The sequence below is a fragment of the Rhinatrema bivittatum genome, chromosome 5 (genome assembly GCF_901001135.1).
Source record: "Rhinatrema bivittatum chromosome 5, aRhiBiv1.1, whole genome shotgun sequence".
Lineage (NCBI taxonomy): Eukaryota > Metazoa > Chordata > Amphibia > Gymnophiona > Rhinatrematidae > Rhinatrema > Rhinatrema bivittatum.
In genome coordinates this window covers 354703342-354723518 of record NC_042619.1, presented here as the reverse complement: position 1 = coordinate 354723518, position 20177 = coordinate 354703342, and the positions used below count along the sequence as shown (strand labels likewise).

Here is a 20177-nt window from a genome sequence, read left to right as displayed (position 1 = left end):
ACATGAGACCCCAAGAAACTGAAGAGCAGATGTAGTACTGCTCCCAAAAGATGGGAACAAGGAAGAAGCAGAAAACTATAGACTTATTAGCATAGCATCAACGATAGGAACGTTAAGGAAATACTACTGAAGGACAGCATAGTGAAACATCTTGAAGTCAGTAAATTACAGATCATAGACAACGATTTCACAAGGAAGAAATATTGCCAAATCTGATTGATTTCTCTGATGCAGTGACTGGAGTGGAGAAGATGTGGCCTATCTGGATTTCAGTAAAGCCTATGACACTGTTCTATATAGAAGACTGCTGAGTAAATGAACTACTATGGGAGTTGAGGCAAAAAAATCTTGTGAAAAGAAACAAAACTCAAGGAGTGTAATCCATGGTATCTAATCTGATAAAGGGAGTGTGACAAGTAGAGTGCCATATGGATTAGTACTAGGTCCCAGTCTTCTTCAATGACTCTGAAATGACATTGGGAAAGGATAAGAACATAAGATATGCCATACTGGGTCAGACCAAGGGTCCATCAAGCCCAGCATCCTGTTTCCAACAGTGGCCAATCCAAGTCACAAGTACCTGGCAAGTACCCAAACATTAAATAGATCTCAAGCTACTTTTCCTTATTGATTAATACCAGTTTAGGGATTTATCCTCTAGAAACCTAACCAAACCTTTTTTTAAACCCAGTTACACTAACTGCCATAACCACATCCTCTGGCAATGAATTCCAGAGCTTAATATGCGCTGAGTGAAAAAGAATTTTCTTCCATTTGTTTTAAATGAGCTACTTGCTAACTCCATGGAGTGTTCCCTAGTCCTTTTATATGAGAGAGTAAATAACCAACTTACATTAACCTGTTAAAGTCCCTTCATGATTTTGTGGGAGTAGCTTGCTTGTTGCAGCGGTTTCTACCCCAAAACAACTAAGCCTGATACTTCACTTTGAATACATATATAGCGCAGCTCACTGCTTCAATGGCAGGGGGGGGGGATGAAGATAAGAGGATTTACATTCAGACAACTACCAACAAGGACTAAATTGCACAGGCTCGGTAAACAAGCGTGGGAGTAGCTTGCTTATTGAGGCAGTTACTACCCCCTAACCAATTAGGCTTGATACTTCACTTTTATGCAGCTCCAGCACTGCTCTCTACATCAATGGCGGGGGTGGAAGGAAATTAGAACCAAAAAAGTTACCAATAAGGGCCTTGACCTCAGCGGTCAGAGTAACCGATAAGTATGAGAAAAATAACTGTGAAAGCTTGCTGGGCAGACTGGATGGGCCGTTTGGTCTTCTTCTGCCATCATTTCTATGTTTCTATATCCTGTCAGAAGTATGAGGTCCTCAGCCACGCAAATCTACAGGCGCCAATACCCACTACAAGGACTTTCAATGCTGCCTTGAAATCATGCGTTTTCCACATTCCATATTTTTGTCCAACAGTCACTCTAAGGCATCTTACTGCTTGTGAGGTTGCTGATCTGCTTTCTCTTTCATTGTTTTCAAAATGTCCCACATATACTGGTTCATGAAGAGCAGATAGGACACTATATGGGCATAGGTCATATCTCCCTATATGCCCTTTCTCTCAAGCAATTCCTGACTACAGGAGTCCTTCCCCAGGGGCATCAAGGAATGGGTTCTCAGCCACTTGGCTTTCTTAAAGGTTGGATTCAACCATCACCCATTGATGAGGTAGCTGCTGCTTTTCAAATCCTGGAGCCTTTTGGACATGGAATATTGCATTCGCCTTCTTGTTAACTGGAATTACAGAGAGAGAACTCATCCACATCCTCATCTGGAGCTCCTGATGGATCTCATGGATGGGAACTGCCACAATATCCTTTGAGAGATTCCACAAGCTGGAGGATGCTGAGCATCTTATTCCTGGACTCTCTCTCTTTTGCTATGTAAATGGGACAGCATCTGCCATTCTCTTATTAAAGTTGGTTAAGGAGAGGTCTTCCGGAGGGGACCTTCTGCATTCTTATAGAGGAGACGGGTCCGAGGGAAGATTTGTTGACCCCTCCTGATCAGAGAAGTCCTCAGATCTAGAGCCCTATGATTAGGATGAATCTGAACCCTGACCTTACCTGGCTAGTAAACAAGCCTTAGAGAAGGAAATACTTTTCTGATGGGGCCTAAACTCCAGTGAATTCCTATTCTGTGGCAAAGCTTACTCTCTCCCAAGGAGTTGGAGATTATCATTGATGCAGCCATTCCAGATGTTAATTCCTTTCCAAGAACTGTATCAGGGACCCTAAGCCAGGTGCTAACGGATTCCACTATTGGCTGCACATCCATATCCAAAGCTACTAATGCCAGTGTCAGTGCATGGATGCTCTGTATCTTTCAATCCAGGGCTTCCTGGATTTTCCTATCCAGCACCTCCTCAGAAACTGCCAATATGGCCTGGGAGGCAGAAGGAAGGACACCTTCCTAGAATACCAGAAATCTCTTGGTGGCTAATGTGATTCCCAAGACTGAATGGAGGATTAAATCTCCTCCATGTGGGAACACTTCAGGGGAATCAAGGCTGTCACCAGAATATCCCCAATCCCACTAGCGCACATTGATGGAGATTAATGCTGATTCTTCTTTGACTTCACCCACTGCATGTCATTGGAACTCTGACATGCTGGAACCAAAGAGGTTGAAGCCCTCACTTTCTTTGGGTTGGAGGAGTCAGATCAGTCTGTCTCCCCAGTCCTGTCTGACACGATGTCGAGGAAGATCAATTCCCCACCCCCTCCCAATCCACCAGCCTCATCCCCCCAATGCCAACAGTCAGTGTAGCTCTTGGTTTCCTCCATGTCAATGCCGATGGGCTGACTTACAAATGCTGAAGTGCTTTTCCATGAGGTCAAGCCAGGAACTACGCCCTCTAGAGGGTAACAGTTGCACAGAGGGAATACCAGACATCACTACTGGCTCCACGGTAAACACCACACCTATCATGGGGATCAGTGAAAGACATGATCCTTTCGCACAAGGCTACTTGACAAAGCCATTGGCTTTTTTCTTCTTCAAAAGCATCGAACAAAAAATTAATGCAGCGAAATCAAACAACTTATAGTTGGAGAAAAACCACAACTGATGCTGCCTAGATGCATCAGCAAAAATCACCAGGTAGCTTGCAAAGAAAGAAAACTTACAAACTAAAATATCCCCCTTTAGTCACCCATAGAGGGAAGAAAAAAAGATTGTGGGGGCACACAAAGACCAATTCCTGCAGAATATTATAGTTCCCTAAAAGCAGGAGAGATGATCTGCAACCAATGAGCTCCTCAGGAAACAGAGACTGAAGTGGCCCCCACATGGATGCACAGTTGTATAGAAACTTTGAAAACAAATTTCTGTGCTGGGCTCCATTTGATAATGTCACCCTATGCATGGGGACTGCCATCCTATTTATCTTCAGAGAAAGTATAGGTGAAAGATGTCTTTAAAAATTTGAAAAAAAATTTGAAAAAAGTCAAAGGTATGACAACTACGCTTTAATAAAAAAATGTGCATTTGGGATGTAAAAATTCAAGCACCAATACCTTTAGGGAGATAAAGAACTAAGAATCATCAAACGGGAAAAAGATTGGGAGTCATCATATCTGATGGCCTCAAGGTAAACAGTTAGTGTGACAAAGCAGTTGGGAAAACCAATAGTACAAGTGAATGCATAAAGAAAGCTGTGATATTATGTCTGTACAGGTCTCTAGTGAGAACTCAGCAAAGTTCTGGAGACTACATCTACAAAAGAACATTGATAAGGTAGAGACAATTTAAAGGAAGGCCATCAAAATGTTGAAATGCCTGCATAACAAGCTGTATGAGAGCGATTTAAAAAGTAGTCTTTAGAGGAAAGGAAAAGGAGAGATTATACAAACATTCAAATATCTAAAAACACTTCAATCAAGTACCAGAAGATAGCATTTTCCACAAAATGAAAAACTTAAGTCTGCAACAGACTTTGTGGGGATTACAGGACCCAAAACATTGGCAGAATTTAAGCATGGATAGAATAAAATAAGAGGACCTTAGTGGTGGAAGGAGGGAGGGAGAAGACCACAGATGAAATAAGACCCTGACAGCATAGGAGGCAGACACAAATGTGGCAGGCTAAGTGGACCGAATGGTCCTTTCCTGCTGACATCTTTTGTTTCTACGTTAACTGGAAACAATTCTGCTTTCTGCACAGGAAATTACTGTCAACATGAGCTATGCAGAATTCAGTAAGAATGAATTCCGTATTTGCAAAAGTCAGCTTTGGAAGATTTATTCAATAAAGTTTTTTTTATTTACAGGCAAAGAATGGGAAAATATTTTTTTGATAGGGCTCTACATCAACAGTTTTACTGAGCTTTATTTCAGTTTACAGCAATCTGTTCAGTAATGCATAATGAGACTCCATTAGGACATTTTTACAAACACAAAATACACCGCTGAGCTATAAATTATATATATTTTCTACACTTATTACAATTTTCACATTCCTAAATATATGGCAATTGAGAAGAAAACAGAAGAACTGTAAATACTAAAATGTTTTCCATAGATCACATTTTCACTTTATTCCTTACCTGGCATACTTTTAAGTAGCTTTGAGTTGCACATGTGCCCTTTCCATATATCAGTAAGGATATACTCTATGCGCTTTGCCCTCCATAGGAAGTTAAAAACTCTGAGGTAATGGCTCATGCATTCTCTGGTAAACACCTACAAAATACAATGAAATATAGTCTTAAAGTGGCCATGCTAACTTGAAATAGTGGAGTTCCTGTTCTCAAAAGTGCTTTTTCCATTTTGTATCCATGGAAACAATTTTTATTGACTAAGGCCCTTAGGGCCAGAAATATTTTTCCTATACACATAAAGATGGGAAAAAAATCCTTTAGTTCATCTGTCCCTTAGAATCAATGACCGCAGGTACCATTATAAAAACAATTAATTGTATTTGTATGATACCTTCCATGTAAAATATATTCCAACACAATTCAAAATATAATATGTAAGAAACACGCAGACACATTTCTAGGGTACAAAGTGAACATGCCAAGTATGATGCCTGGTCTTTAAGGCTGATTACAAAAGGTAGTAGTGGGAAGGAACAAGGCTACTATTACTTATTTACAGTTGAGTAAATGGAGACTCTATGGGGGTAATATTCAGCAAGCCGGTGAGTGGACAAGCTATTTGGCTAGTTACTTGGATAACTTGACCCAGATATTCAGTGGGATAAATGAACCACTGAATATACTTGTAGCCAGTTAACTAAAAAAACTAACCGGCTATGTTTGAATATAACTAGTTAGGTTTTTCAGTTATTTGGCCTTGCATGGCTGGATAACTTGCTACTTAACCAAATATCTTTTGAAAATATTCGGTTAAGTAGCTTTGTTTACATTTTTTCCTTTTTTTCGGTCTAAATCCCGATACCCTCCGTTCCCCCAAAAATTCAAATAAGGCCCTGTTGTACCATGCACACTCCAAACCTCTCCAAAATTTGAATTTATGTTCCAGTCCGCAGGTTGGTCACTCCTTTCCCGATTCAATAAATATTTAATTTAAAATTGCTTATATACCTCCCATAAATAACAGTCATAAAATTCAAAAGAAATTAAATACAATTACCATAAACAAGTTAAAACATCAACATAGCAGACCAAATACACAGAAAATAAAGTAGCCTCTACCCTGAACTCCTCCCCCCATCCCTACTGTTGGGGTACTTTCCTATGAAGATATTATTGTACTGTGAATGTACACTATATGACAAAAAATGCTGAAATGCTAACATGTAGGTCAAAGGTAAAAAAGATATGAGTTTAGTCTGAAATTTCTCTCTTTTTAGTTTATTTCATCTCACACTCTGAGCTCAATTTACAAGAAATCATATGACTTACAAGAATTCCAGCCCCATTAAAATATACATGAGCTAAATTATAATATCAACCTAGTAAAGAAGATTCAGTCTTGTATGACAGTAGTTAGTAGCTGGTCTAGTAATGCCTTACTTTTAAATCTAACAAAAACCAAAGATTTGTGGGTTCTTGTATTCCATTTCAAGGGGGGACAAAGCAAAATTGCTTACTTTGTAATAGGTGTTATCCCAGGACAGCAGGATGTAGTCCTCACTTATGGATGACATCACTAACGGAGCCCTATTGCGGGAAAAACCTCTGTCAAAGTTTCTAGAAACTTTTGACTGGCATTGTGAGGCCATTGAGCATGCCCAGAATGCCATGATATTCTCTGCCACAGGGGTCTCACTCTAGTCTCGTACTGTAGCAATAAGCTTTAGCAATAATAAAATAATAAAAGGTATGAGACCCAACTCCGTGGGGTGGCGGGTGGGTTCTGTGAGGACTACATCCTGCTGTCCTGGGATAACACCTATTACAAGGTAAGCAATTTTGCTTTATCCCAGGACAAGCAGGATGCTAGTCCTCACATATGGGTGATTAGCAAGCTAGAGGCTGAGTCATGTTGTAGAGAAGCAACAGTGAAGTATTGTTGTTGAAAATGAGTCATCCGAAGATTACAGCAGGTTGGATGTAGAAGGAGTTGGGATTACACTGGAAACAAGTTCTTTAAGACAGATTGTCCATAGGCTGAATCTTGCCGTCCTTGTTTGTCCAAACAGTAATGAGCTGTAAAGGTGTGAAGAGAACTCCATGTTGCTGCTTTACATATGTCAAGGATTGTCACTGAACCATAGTGTGCTACTGAGGTTGACATTGCTCTTACTGAATGTGCCTTTACTCGCCCTTGGAGAGGAAGGCCTGCTTTTTCATAGCAAAACTGTATGCAATCTGCTAGCCAATTGGATAGAGTATGTCTACCCACTGCTTTACCCGGTTTGTTTGGATCATAGGAAAGAAAAAGTTGATTGGATTTCCTGTGGACCGCAGAGCAGTTTAAATAGAAAGATAGTGTACGCTTACAATCCAAGGTATGTAAGTCTGTTTCTCCTTGGTGAGAATGAGGCCTTGGGAAGAATGTGGGTAAAACCATGGATTGGTTCAAGTGGAATTCCGTAACTACCTTGGGCAGGAATTTTGGATGTGTACGGAGAACCACTGTCATGTAGGAATTTTGTATAGGGTGAGTACGTGACAAGTGCTTGTAACTCACTAACCCTTCTAGCTGATATAATAGCTATGAGGAAGATAGTCTTCCATGTGAGAAATTTAAGATCACAGGAATCTATGGGTTCAAAAGGAGAACGTACGAGTCTTGTTAAAACCAAATTCAGGTCCCATTCTGTGACAGGTGGTCGAATTGGTGGATTAAGGTGAGTTAAACCTCTCATAAACCTACTGGCGAGAGGTTGAGGATATAGGTGCATCTCCCATCTTGTTATAGTAAGCTGAGATTGCACTTAAATGTACTCTTACAGATGAAGTCTGGAGACCAGAGTTTGAAAGATGGTATAAGTAGTCAGTAGAGAAGTAGTGGGGCAAGTGAAAGGATCAATATTCTTTTGTCTGCACCACAAAGTAAATCTTTTCCATTTCAAAGAATAGTTCTTACGTGTGGAAAGTTTACGTGAAGCAATAAGCACTTGAGGTACATTAGTTGAAAGATTGAGTGGTTGTAAAATCAAGCTTTCAACATCCATGCCGTCAGGGATAGGGATTGAAGGTTGGGATGGCGCAACAGACCCTGAACCTGAGTTATGAGAGTGGGAGCTACTCCCAGACAAATTGGATCCTTGACTGAGAGGTCTAGAAGGTGGGAAACCATACTTGTCGAGGCCAATATGGGGCTATGAGTATCATGGACCCTTTGTCCTGTTGTAGCTTCATTAGAGTTTTGGTTATGAGCGGTATCGTAGGATACGCGTATAGAAGGCCTGAGTTCCAAGGGCGAACAAAGGCGTCCTTGGTTGGCTGGTTTTTCTGTTTGTGTAGAGAACAGAACTTGTCCACTTTTGATTCAGATGTGACGCAAAGAGGTCTATTGTTGGTTGACCCCAATGTGAAAGATCCTGGTCGCTACTGAGGGATCCAGGGACCACTCGTGAGGTTGGAATTGACGACTGAGTCGATCCGCCAGTACATTGTGAATACCTGCTAGATAAGTGGCCCGGAGAATCATGGAGTGGTTCAGGGCCCAATCCCAGATCTGTGCGGCTTCTTGACAAAGGAGATACGAGCCCGTACCTCCTTGTTTGTTGATGTACCACATGGCAACTGTGTTGTCCGTTTGGATGAGAACAGTTTTGTGTGAAAGGCAGTCTTTGAATGCATGCAGCACATAACGTATAGCTCGACGTTCTAGGAAATTTATTTGAATTGTTGCTTTGAGTTTTGTCCAAGTCCCTTGGGTTTGGAGATTGTCTATGTGAGCTCCCCAGCCCAAGGTGGATGCATCTGTAGTTAAAATTATCTGTGGGACTCGTTGCTGGAAGGGTGGGCCCTTGCGCAAATTGTCCTTGTTTACCCACCAAACTAGAGAGGAACGTAGCTGGTGGGTTACTTGAATTGGAGAATGTAGTGGTTGAATGGCTTGGATCCATTGAGATCTTAAAGTCCATTGAGTTACTCGCATGGCTAGCCATGCCGTAGGAGTGACATGTACTGTGGAGGCCTTGTGGCCCAGCAAGGTTAGAAATTGATGAGCTGTTGCTTGATTCTTTGAGTGAATCGAGTTTGCCAGCAGGGACAGGTTTTCTGCTCGGTCGTCGGGTAGAAAGGTTTTTGCAAGTATTGTGTTCAATTCTGCTCCTATGAATTGAAGCAGATGGGATGGAGCAAGATGGGACTTTTGATAATTGATGAGAAAACCCATGGAATGAAGTAGAGCAATTGTGTGATTCAGAGACGTTAGAGCTCTTTGTAGAGATTGACTTCTGATGAGCCAGTCATCTAGATATGAGAATACATGGACACCTTTCTTGTGCAAATGTCCTGCTATTACTGCCAGACATTTTGTGAATACTCTGGGAGCAGAGGCTAGTCCGAATGGCAGAACTCTGTATTGGAAATGTTGATGGCCCACCATGAAGCGCAGGTAATTGCGATGAGGAGGGAAGATTGGAATGTGAGCGTAAGCGTCTTGAATATCCAGACAACAAAGCCAATCCCCTTTTTGAAGAAGTGGAAGCATGGTGCCTAGAGATACCATCCTGAACTTTTCTTTCTTGAGAAATTTGTTGAGATTTCTGAGATCTAGGATGGGACGTAGTCCTACGGTTTTCTTTGGAATGAGGAAATACCGAGAATAGAATCCTCTGCCCTGCTGAGAGTGAGGCACTGGCTCTACAGCCCTGGCTTTTAGAAGGGAGGATAATTCTACCTGTAACTGAAGCATGTGATTGTCGTTGAGATAAGATTGAGTCAGTGGAAAATCTGTGGGAATTGAGAGGAAATTGAGTTGGTACCCTCGAGATATTATGGACAGAACCCATTGATCCGTTGTTATGGTTATCCAGTTATTGTAAAATTTGGATAACCTGCCTCCGACTGGGAGTTCTGGTCGAGGATTTGAGGAAAGGCTGACTTCTCTGGATGGATTTTCAAAAGCCCGCAGCAGGACCAGTTTGTGTAGGCGGTTGGGGCCTAGCTGCTCTTTGCTGACGTGGCTGAGTCCTTTGCTGGGTTCTGGAGGGCCTAGGCCTAGACGCAGGAGGATAAATACCTTCTTTGATGGTAGAAAGGTCGTCTCATGTCTTTCCGTGGAGGCCTACGGGTGGTGTGTGCAGTGGGGTCCTGGGGAAGGGAGGAAAGTTGTCTTAATGTTTCTGTATGCTCCCTTAATTGAGATACAGCTTCTTGCACCTTGGAGCCGAATAAATTGTCCCCTGTTCAGGGGAGGTCTACTAATTTATCCTGGACCTCTGGGCGAAGGTCAGAGGCCTTGAGCCAGGCCCACCTTCTGGCACTAATGCCTGAAGCAGTCTCGAAGCCATTGTATGCAGCTCTGACTTCGTGTTTATCAGCTTCTAGGGCTTTATTTATGATGCTCTGTGCAGGTTCCCTATATTCTTGTGGAAGAGATGGGATAAATTCTTCCATTTGCTTCCAGAGGTTTCTCTGGTATTGGGTGATGTATAACTGATAGGAGGAAATCCTTGAATTGAGCATCGCCCCTTCAAAAACCTTTCGGCCCAAAGAATCCAGAAACCTGTTATCCTTTCCAGGAGGATTAGAAGAGTGAACCTCTTGTCCTTTTAGATCTCTTCTGTGCTGATTCAACTACTACAGAATTGTGAGGTAGTTGAGATTTTTGGTATCCTGGAGTGGATTGGACCAGATAAGTGGTGTCCATCCTTTTATTCACTGAGGGAACAGAACAAGGATGTTCCCAAAGGCGATGCTGCAGTTGTAGAAGATCATCATGTATGGGAATTGCCACCACTTGTTTAGGAGGGTCAACAAACTGTAAGACCTCTAAGGTCTGTTGTCAAAGATCTTGCTCTGATTCCAGCTTAAAAGAGATAGAGTCAGCCATCTGTACAAAGGTGGAAAACGTAAGATCCTCTGGAGGAGATTGTTTTCTGGGATGTGGTGGTGATGGTTCAGACATGAAGGATTCTTGAGAAGTATCTGATGCAGTGTCACTCCACGTGTCATATTCAGGAGTCTGCTGTGATTTCCCTGCTGGTTTTGGTGGAGGAATGATACCAGAAGGCCCTGGCAAAGGGTCTTGCGGAGAAGAGTCCTCTTCTTGTGGATTTGATGGTAAAGTGTCCAATAAATCCTGGTACCTTTTTAGTAATAGGGAATATAATGCTGCTTCAGAGGATCCTAAGGCCCCAGGAGGAAGTGGCACCGTCGATGAAGTGTGTGACATCGAAGGCATCGATGTTGTCGATGTTCGTGGAGTGGGTATCGGTGCAGAAGTCACTATAGGCATCGATATTTGAACAGAAGATGTTGTCCGCATCGATGTGAGCTCCGAAAAAAGGGGAGGCATCGGCATCGATGGAGAAGCTGTTTTCGATGTCAGCAGCATCGGGGATTCCCCCGGCATCGGGAAAGTACCCCGCATCGGCATTGTTGCCGGAACAATGGCCGTCATCAGTATCGATTGTACCTGCATTGGTGACGTCACAGACGGAGAAGGCGTCACCAGCATCAGGGATATCGCCGGCATATTTTCCTTTATGGCTTGCAGTACCACTTCCTTAATGAACGCCGTTAAGTCCTGTGGTACTGGAGGAACACTCGACACCGGTGTAGGTGGAGAGAATATTGCCTGCGGTGGAGTAGGTGGTATTGAGGGAGGCCTAGGTGACGGCGCGGTATCTTTATGTTTCGGCCGTTTCCCGCTCGGTTCCTCATGGGAGGAAAGTGAAGGCGATGTCGAGGCCTGACGATGCCTATGTTTGTGTTTAGGCCTTACCTCTGTCTCCACGGCAAGTTTTATCTCCCGAATCGTCCGGTCGATGTTTTTTTAATAAAATTTTTCTGGGAGCTCCTGCCGGTGATGACTTCGATGAAGTTGACAGTGAAGGAATTAGTTGCAGTTGAAAAAGTTGTTCTATTTTCTCCTTCCGTAATTTTCGTCCTTTCGGTGTCATTTCCTGACATTGCTGACAGGAAGAAATATCGTGGTTTTCACCAAGACAGACCACACATTCAAGATGTGGGTCCGTGACCGACATGGTCCGATTACAAGTCGGGCATTTTTTGAAATCCGAAGACATTGTGATATCGACAGCCGATGTATGCAAAATTTTTTTTTTTTTTTTTGAATTAGCGTTTTGAAGTTCAAACTCTGAGATATCTCACCAGCCGGTGAGAGAGAGAGAAAAGGTGAGATCCCGTGAGGGAGAGAATTTTTTAAGATTGACTTTTCAGTCAGAAACTGAGATTGATTCTCAAAGGGCTCCGATGACCGCGATGCTAACAGCAGTGCGGAAAAACGAAGACTAGAGTGAGACCCCTGTGGCAGAGAATATCATGGCATGCTGGGCATGCTCAGTGGCCTCACAGTGCCAGTCAAAAGTTTCTAGAAACTGTCAAAGTTTCTGTCAAAGTTTCTAGAAACTTTGACAGAAGTTTTTCCCGCAATAGGGCTCCGTTAGTGTCGTCACTCATATGTGAGGACTAGCATCCTGCTTGTCCTAGGATAATACAATTTAAGGATCAGATTTGTAATTTGGGGTTTATTTTTTGATTCCTCATTATCCTATAAAATACAAACTGATTTATCAAGAGGTTATTTTAAATTGAGACAACCCTCAGTATTTATGGCCATTATTTGAGCAGTCAGATTTTCGGACAATTGTCCAATCTTTATTTTAACCAGAATAAATTATGGGAATTCTGCTTAGATTGGTAACCCTAAAATATGGTTACAAGCATTGCAACTATTGAAAAATTCAGCTGGTCACCTGGTCCTGAAAGCATCACCCCATAAAAAACACTAAAAGCCTGGCTCTTCAGACAAGCCTTCCCCCAATGATCCTATCCCCCCCCCCCCCCACCACCTCTCTTTTTAGCACCATATTCCCATCCGACCCTTGTTACACATATTTTTCAGCTTCCAAGTCCCATGTCGCATGCTGATTATGTTCATTACATTTCGTTATACGAACTCAAGTCTCATTAAGTTGCATTAGAAGAGATTCGTATCAACATATTTTTTGATATTTTATTTTTATCATGTTGGACAATTGGAAATATGCAAGAATTTAAGTTTCATTACGTTGCATTGTTAGAAATACGTTTCACTGTAAGAAATAAGTACTCCCCCGCTTAGTTCCTTTCCGTTATCTGTAAACCAATGTGACATCACTGATCTAATGTCGGTATATAAAAATGTATAAACAAATAAATAATCTAAGCTTTATCGTTTACACTTGCTTCCTGTTGAGCAAAGGATTCAATTTAAATTCTCTCCTTAGTTTTTAAATGCTTACATGGTAATGCTCTGGTGTTTCTGTCTAATCTCTTTAGGATTTATGCTTCAAAGAGAGTACTGTGTTCTGCTGGGATTCATTCTCTCAAAGTAGACTCAGTTAGAAATGCCCGCCTTGAGGAAACAAGGAGGCATTCATTATCTATTAAAGAAGCCACACTCTGGAATAATTTAACAGAGAATTTTATTTTATTTATTTATTTATTTGCTTTTTTATACCGACATTCGATTGAGATATCACATTGGTTTACATATAACTGAGTGAATAGGGCAAGGTTTGCCTTATTTTACATTGTAACATGGTAACTTGTCAAGGAACTAACGAGAAGAGTATATATTTTAAACATTTATAGGATTTTAACATTTATAAGAATATTAAAGTGATATTTAATATAACATTTATAATATATAAAAATAAGTACGGAAATACAAAGTAGTTGGCGATTTACATTGCGACGAGGTAGCTTGTGTTCGGACTGGGGGGAACATTTCTAAAAAAGAATAGGAGATATTGATTTGGGAGGGTGGGAAAGGGGGAGGAAAGAGGAGAAGGCTTTGGGAGGCTAGGGGAGAAAGCTTCTGAGGGGGGAGGGGGGAGAGATGGGCAGGGGAGGGACAAATAAGGGGAGGTGGGAGAGGTGGAGGGGGGGCAAGGGAAGGGAGGTACGGAGGGGGTGAGTGTGGAGCCTGGGGAGGGGGTGATGTGTCTGGCAGGAGGGTTTCATTGGTGGAGATGTGATGGATTCTGGAAAGGGGCTAAGAGTCTGGCGGGAAGGCTTTTCTGAATAACCATGTTTTAAGTTGTTTTTTTGAACACTTAGGAGGAGGGTTCATTTCTGAGATGGGGTGGGAGGGAGTTCCACAGTGTTGGGCCCGCTACTGATATGGCTCGTTTGCGGGTGGTGTTGAGGTGTGCAGTTTTGGTGTTAGGGACAGAGAGGAGGCCCGTGTCTGTGGACCTGAGGTTTCTCTGTGTGGAGTATGGGCATATCGCGGTGTTTAGCCAGTTCAGCACATAACTTTGCACTTGTCCACATTAAATTTAATTTTCCATTTGCATGTTCACTCTCCCGGTTTTGCAAGGTCCTCTTGGAATTTCTCATAATCCTCTTGTGATTTAATAGCTTTGAATAATTGTGTCATCAACAAATTTTGTCACCTCACTTATCTACTTTCATTTACTTGTTTTTATACTAAAAAAAAATGTAAGTTCCAAAAACACACAAAAATTGAACATCTAATCATCAAAATAAAAGTGATAAATTTGATAAAACTGCTCAATACTATACTTCTGAAACCTAAAGTAATTTACTGGAAAAGGAAAAAACCCCGATTTTCAATTACACCTTTGCCATTTTTAATTTGTATAAAGGTTAAGCATGCCTTTCTGTATTAACATAATATAGAAGACATGTTTAATTATCAAGTGAATCAAGCCCAAAAGAATGAATTGCATGATGTACCTATTTGCAGAAGCAGCAGCTACAGCAGTCAATAAAAGGGGTTAATTATTATTTTATTTTGCAAGTGCTGCTGCACTTGCGAAAAAAAAAAAACTTCTTTTGCTGTTCAAACTTTGACTATTTAATACCTTCATTAAAAACACACACCACAATCCTTTACTTGTGGTAAAAGCATTTTGAATAATAGTGCTGTTATTTTCTCATCAGCTCTAATGAATCATTTTTTTATTTAAATAGTACAAATACTATTGCCCTTAAATACATTTAACAGTTCCTTGCAAATTATTCCAAATTAGTTGCTACAGTCTATGAATAATGGAACACAATGAACAAGCCACTTATTAAGTACATGCTTAAATCTCCAAAGGCACAAATGAATTATTTAAAAAAAAAAAATGTTTTAAATAACAGACCATTTTAGGGCTCATTAATAATTTACAAAAATTGAGATTTTGGCTAAAGTGCGAACACACTAAACACATCCTAGATGCCAAGTGGTCTCCTTCAATCAAGTTCTTAGGCTACAAAGATACCATTAAAAACAGCTATGATCTTGTTTGCAATATAAATGGGTATTTGCAATAGCCATACACACTATATAAACCTTACCGTTGCAATAGGTCCATCGACATGATAGTCAAGACTAAAGACATCCCATCCAGTGTCTCCTGGGGATACCTAAATAAGAAGGGCAATATATTTACATACAATCATAAACGAAAGACAAACAGCAATCTTTTCTATTGGAAAAGTAATAGCTAAACATGCCTGTAAAGTCACCATTTTTCTACTATTAAACTAAGACCACACACTACAGAAAAAAACTTTCATAAACTGTGTATGAACAAAAGATCACAAACCATAGGGGTCAACTGGCCACAGACAGTCACAAACAAAAAGCAATGTGGATAATTGTTGAAAGAGCCCTGTGATGTCTTCTCAATTCCTATTCTAAGAATTCTTCCACTAATTTAGAAAAACATCAGGTATATGCTTTAGTTTTGCAAAAAGAGAGACAAACTAATCACGGATCTCAGGTTTCTCCTCCCAAAAACGTGTGTGTGCAATGTAGCTTACAAATGTGTGCGCAGTGTTCTTTGAAACACTATTCTATTTTCCTTTTCTTGTGCGTGCTGTTTGCGCTTGTTTCATGATCAGTTTACAGGGAACACTGCCTCCAGGACATGTAGATCCAGACTGATGAAAGGACCAACAGAACAGGAATTGACAGAAGCAAACCAAAATTCCCATTCTATGTTGCTGATTTCCCCAGTCTGGATTTTAGGGACATACCAAATACCTTACAGGGGAGGGGAAAAGTATGTCTTAAATGACTTGCTCTTTGGAAATTGAATCTGTAGATATCCAATTCCGTAGTGCTTTGAAAACAATTGTAATGACTTCCATACAACCACCATGCACATATGCTTCAGAGGTTTCAGCCTTCTCTAGAAAAAATGCAGATACTGACCTTCTAAAATGCGCTCTTATAAACTCAAACTCACTTATGTGAAGGTTTGTATTCCTCTAAGGAAGGAGTTACCAAATAATGGCCCCATAGGGCAGATCTGGCCCATGGAACTAGATTTGCAGACAGTCAGATTGGCCTACAGAACAAACTTTGCTTTTTTTTTGCCCACATATGGTGTTGATGTGGGGGAGGTGGTAATTGCAGCAGTGCCAGAAGGGCTCCCATCCCCCAACAGAAGAGGACCACCACCCATATGGATGGTGAATGATGCAGCTCCGACAGAGTTCTCAACACCTGCAGGAGAACTGCGCTAAGGGTGGAGAATGGAGCAGTGCAGGCAGGGTTCCCAACCCCTACTGGCAGAAAAGACTGATGACCTACACGGCAGCAGAGAATAATACAATACCAGCAGGGTTCCTACCCTTCACTGACAAAAGTGGAAACACACCTACGCAGCAATATAGCAAGCAGTGCTAACAAAGCTCCCAAACCCTGCTAGCAAGAAAGGAAGAATAACCACATGATTGGAAGCAATGCAGGCAGGATTCCTAACCCCAGTAAGAAAAAGGGGAAAATGGAGAAGGGTGAGAGGAGTTAACAATATATTAACACTATATTCACAGTAGCGGTTTCAGCTTCCCCCCTTTTCTGACCCTCCGCCGCTCCCCCGGCAGGAGTGGACCCCCTCCAGCCTTCGGCTCAACCAACCGGCTTTTCCCCCACCGGGTTCAGACTCCCGCAACCTGCCTGCAAGGAGCCCTCCCGGGTGGGACTCCCGCCGCCATCCTGCAAGGAGTCCCGCCGGCCAGCTCCCGCCACTTCTAGCAAGGAGCTCCCCCTTTTGACAACAGCCCCCCCTCAGTTGTCACCACCATCTTCTGCTGAAACCCCGCTTTTTAACAATGAACCAAATATGCAACTCAGGCTCGGGCCCTCCGCCAACTCCCCCACCCTGCTGCGACAACAAGCCCCGACCATCTATACATAAGGGAGGGAATTCGCTCTGCTGCTTCCTCCTGCTGCTGCCCCGAGCTTTCTGGCGCACGTTCCCGTGCCCGCACGCCTTCCTAACCTCCCACAACCCCATTGGCCAGCCGGCCAATCAACTCCTCAGGGACCATGGCAACCAGCCCTTCCCCCAATCTCTGCCTTCCTTTACGCGTCCCCTTAACTCCACGCTCCCTAGCCTCCCCCTGACCTGCCGTTTGTCCTTTTGACCCCCCCCCCCGCTTTCTCCACGAGGCTCCCGAGCGGCCTGGGTCCACATTATCTGGCCCGACCGATCACGGGGCTCAGTCGGGCGTCCAAACTTCTCGGTACTGATACTCACCCATCTGATTCACATATCTCAAATATCTCAGATGAGACTCTCCTACTGGATGGTGCAGGAAAACATCTAAGTCTAGAGAATAGAAAAAAGTCTCCTTGGGGGGGGGGGGGGGCCAAGAAACAAGATGGCATCACGAGGGGTAGACGCTGTGGCTCAAGCTCCGGTCTTTTCTCCTCTATTTGCTATTTCCTTTGGTTATGCCGCATACTACGAGGAAAGGTTGGATGAAGGAGGCAGCCTCGGTCCCCCTCCAACCTACCATGATACAGACTAGTATAGAGGGCTTCTGAGGAGCCGTAGATTCTCCTCCTTTGGTCGGCGGATCCGTTGTAAGCGCCGGTGAAGAGCGTGTGCCAATGCTTGTGGATGAAACATCGCTCAGCCCTGGAGCTCCGGCGATTCCCTCCCCACCTACACTTTTCGCTGCTGAGAGACCAGGTGTGTTGCCTGGACAGTTGGTGTTTGCAGTAGCAGTTGCTATCAAGGCGGGTCCCTCAGCTAGTTTAGCATCTTGTGTTCCCAGCGATGCCGTTTTGACATCTTCGCCACTGTTAGAAGGAGTATCATTGAGCCTAGGGTGGATTACAGCAGGCCTTCTGCTGTGGCTTCTACCCTAGTTGGGAGAGAGATCTTGGAGGCCTCCCAAAGCAATGATGGCGATCCTCAAGTACCCCCGGTAATTTTTTCCTCTCAACCTTTTTTGGTTAAACCCTCTGTTATGACTTTGGACTATGTTTGGAATGCTATTTCACTGCTGGAAGGTTCTATTATAACTCTTATATCAGTTATAAAGCATTCTCAGAATCAATTTTATTCTTTTAATCCAATTGTTACAGCTCATACATCTAAGCTAGAAGAACTGGATTCTAAATTGTCTCAAATTCAATCTATTCAAAGTGGCCTAATTCAAAGACAACTTACTACTTAAAGAGTGGAAAATCTGGAAAATTTATCAAGATATCTAAATTTGAGTGTTAAATTTTCCAAAATGTAAATTAATTTCTCCAAGAGAACAATTTAGAAATTACTTACAAGAGATATTACGTTTCTCAATGGATGTGATACCATCTATTTCCAAAATGTATTTCCTGCCAAATAATAAGCAAAATGGTGATTCTTCTGCTCCTACTTCTGTTAATCTTTCTGAATTTTTAGAAACATCTGTTGAGGGCCAGATTGAAAGAAGGGGAACTCTTTTGGTTAATTTTGGTTTTCCTTCTGATCGGGACAATGTCCTCAGGCTTTTCCTTCAAAATAGAGATTCCCTCTATCTGAGCCAAAAGGTCTGAATTTATTCGGACATATCTAGAGCAACACAGCAGTGTCATAAGAAGTTTCTGGCTTTATGTCCTATTGCACGACAGTTGGGTGCTCAGATTATTGTTTGTTTCCCTTGCAAATGTATGATGAATATTAATAATGCTAGATATATATTTTTTTAACCTTCTCAGTTGGGTTTTTTCTTGGACTCATATTGATCCTCTGGTGAAACCAACCAAGTAGTAGCCATTGATTGAATTATAATCTACCTCCCACTCTTTACTTTGATTATTCTGATTATTATGTATCGCTCTTTACTGCAATGATTCTCCCCCTCTATTTCACTGTAATTTGGGAAATGGTTTGGTGGTAGCTTGATTTTGCCAATGATCCCCTCCGTGGGAACACACTAGAGAACTATATAGACCTTCTCTAGAAATCACATATTCTTTGGCAGTCTAATTATCTAATAACATTATAATATCACCTGTTTAGCTAGACTACATTAGGCACCGTACCTTTTAATTATGTTATTAACCCCATATATCTTAATCCAAGTTAATTCGACCTGTTCATTGTAAGACATTTGCTTGTCATTGTTATTGTTGAGAATGTAAACCGAATTGATCAATAATTCTGTTATTGGAAAGTCGGTATAGAAAAATGCTAAATAAATAAATAAATAAATTCATTGTAAAGTGGAAAAAAGAATAAAGTACAAAATGCTATCCATCATACACAAATCAATACATAACAATGAAATCGATTGCTTAAATACCATAATACAAAAACATAATCCACAACGTAACACAAGATCAACAAATAAAGCCCTGCTAGCTATCCCAATCAATCAATAATCCAACTTTGATAATAGGAGAGCTTGGAGCACCGTTCGAAAATCATTATAGTGTAACAAAGGTTTTAATTTCCGTAAGATTTGTAATTTATAAAAGCCATCTTTAATTATGGTTTTTATAAATACCTTTAAGTGAAGTTTGCTATCTAGTATAGCACCAAGACTCCTGACTTCATGTCCGATGTTTAAAGAGGATGGATTTAAACCAATGTCTAATGAAATTTTTTCGATAACCTTGTTACAATTATATAGAATCTCTGTTTTTGTGTCATTGAGACAAAGTGACATGTTGAGTGAGTAGTTGTTTAATGGAGCTGGAATAAATATCCCACAATTTCAATGTGTTGTCTAATGAATCTTTGATTGGAAGAAGTATCTGAACATCGTCAGCAAATATATAATGAACTAGTCCTAGACCTGCCAGTAGTCTACACAATGAGGCCATATAGATGTTAAATAATGAAGGGGAAAGGGATGAACCCTGAGGTACTCCAGTTGTTAACATGATCTTTACAATTCTTCACAGCTTTGAAAACAAACGTTTATTGTAATCCAACTTACACTTTACTTATATATTTGGGCAGTGATCTGATAAAGGGAGCATAGCTCTTGAAAGCTAGTCATAAATGTATTAAGTTAGTCCAACAACAAGACATATAATGTATTAACCCTTATATTTCTATGTAGCAAATATTTTATAATTCAGAAGACTTAAGTTTAATTATGATGTAAATGACAGTTTAAACTACATTTCCAATGTACTTCTAGCTAACAGGACTGCTCGCTGCATCATATTGAAATAAACTGTTGAAAAGACATTTTATACTTCAGAAAATGAGCAGCCTATATAAACCAGTTCCTCTCCTTTTTCCAACTTCTCCAATAGACTTTCAATTTAAAGATTTTAGAGGATCAATATAATAAATTT

The 20177-nt window shown here is 41.4% G+C and overlaps 1 protein-coding gene across 1 annotated transcript in view; it reads right to left on the bottom strand.

Annotated features, from left to right (window-relative positions):
* Nucleotides 1-20177, bottom strand: part of TUBGCP3 (tubulin gamma complex associated protein 3) — a 208751-nt gene that overhangs the window by 63839 nt on the left and 124735 nt on the right. The window contains exons 16-17 of the mRNA XM_029604687.1: nt 14942-15010; nt 4580-4715 (exon numbers count right to left, since the gene is read on the bottom strand). Coding sequence (XP_029460547.1) covers nt 4580-4715; nt 14942-15010 — 205 coding nt within the window. The remainder of the gene's footprint in view (nt 1-4579; nt 4716-14941; nt 15011-20177) is intronic.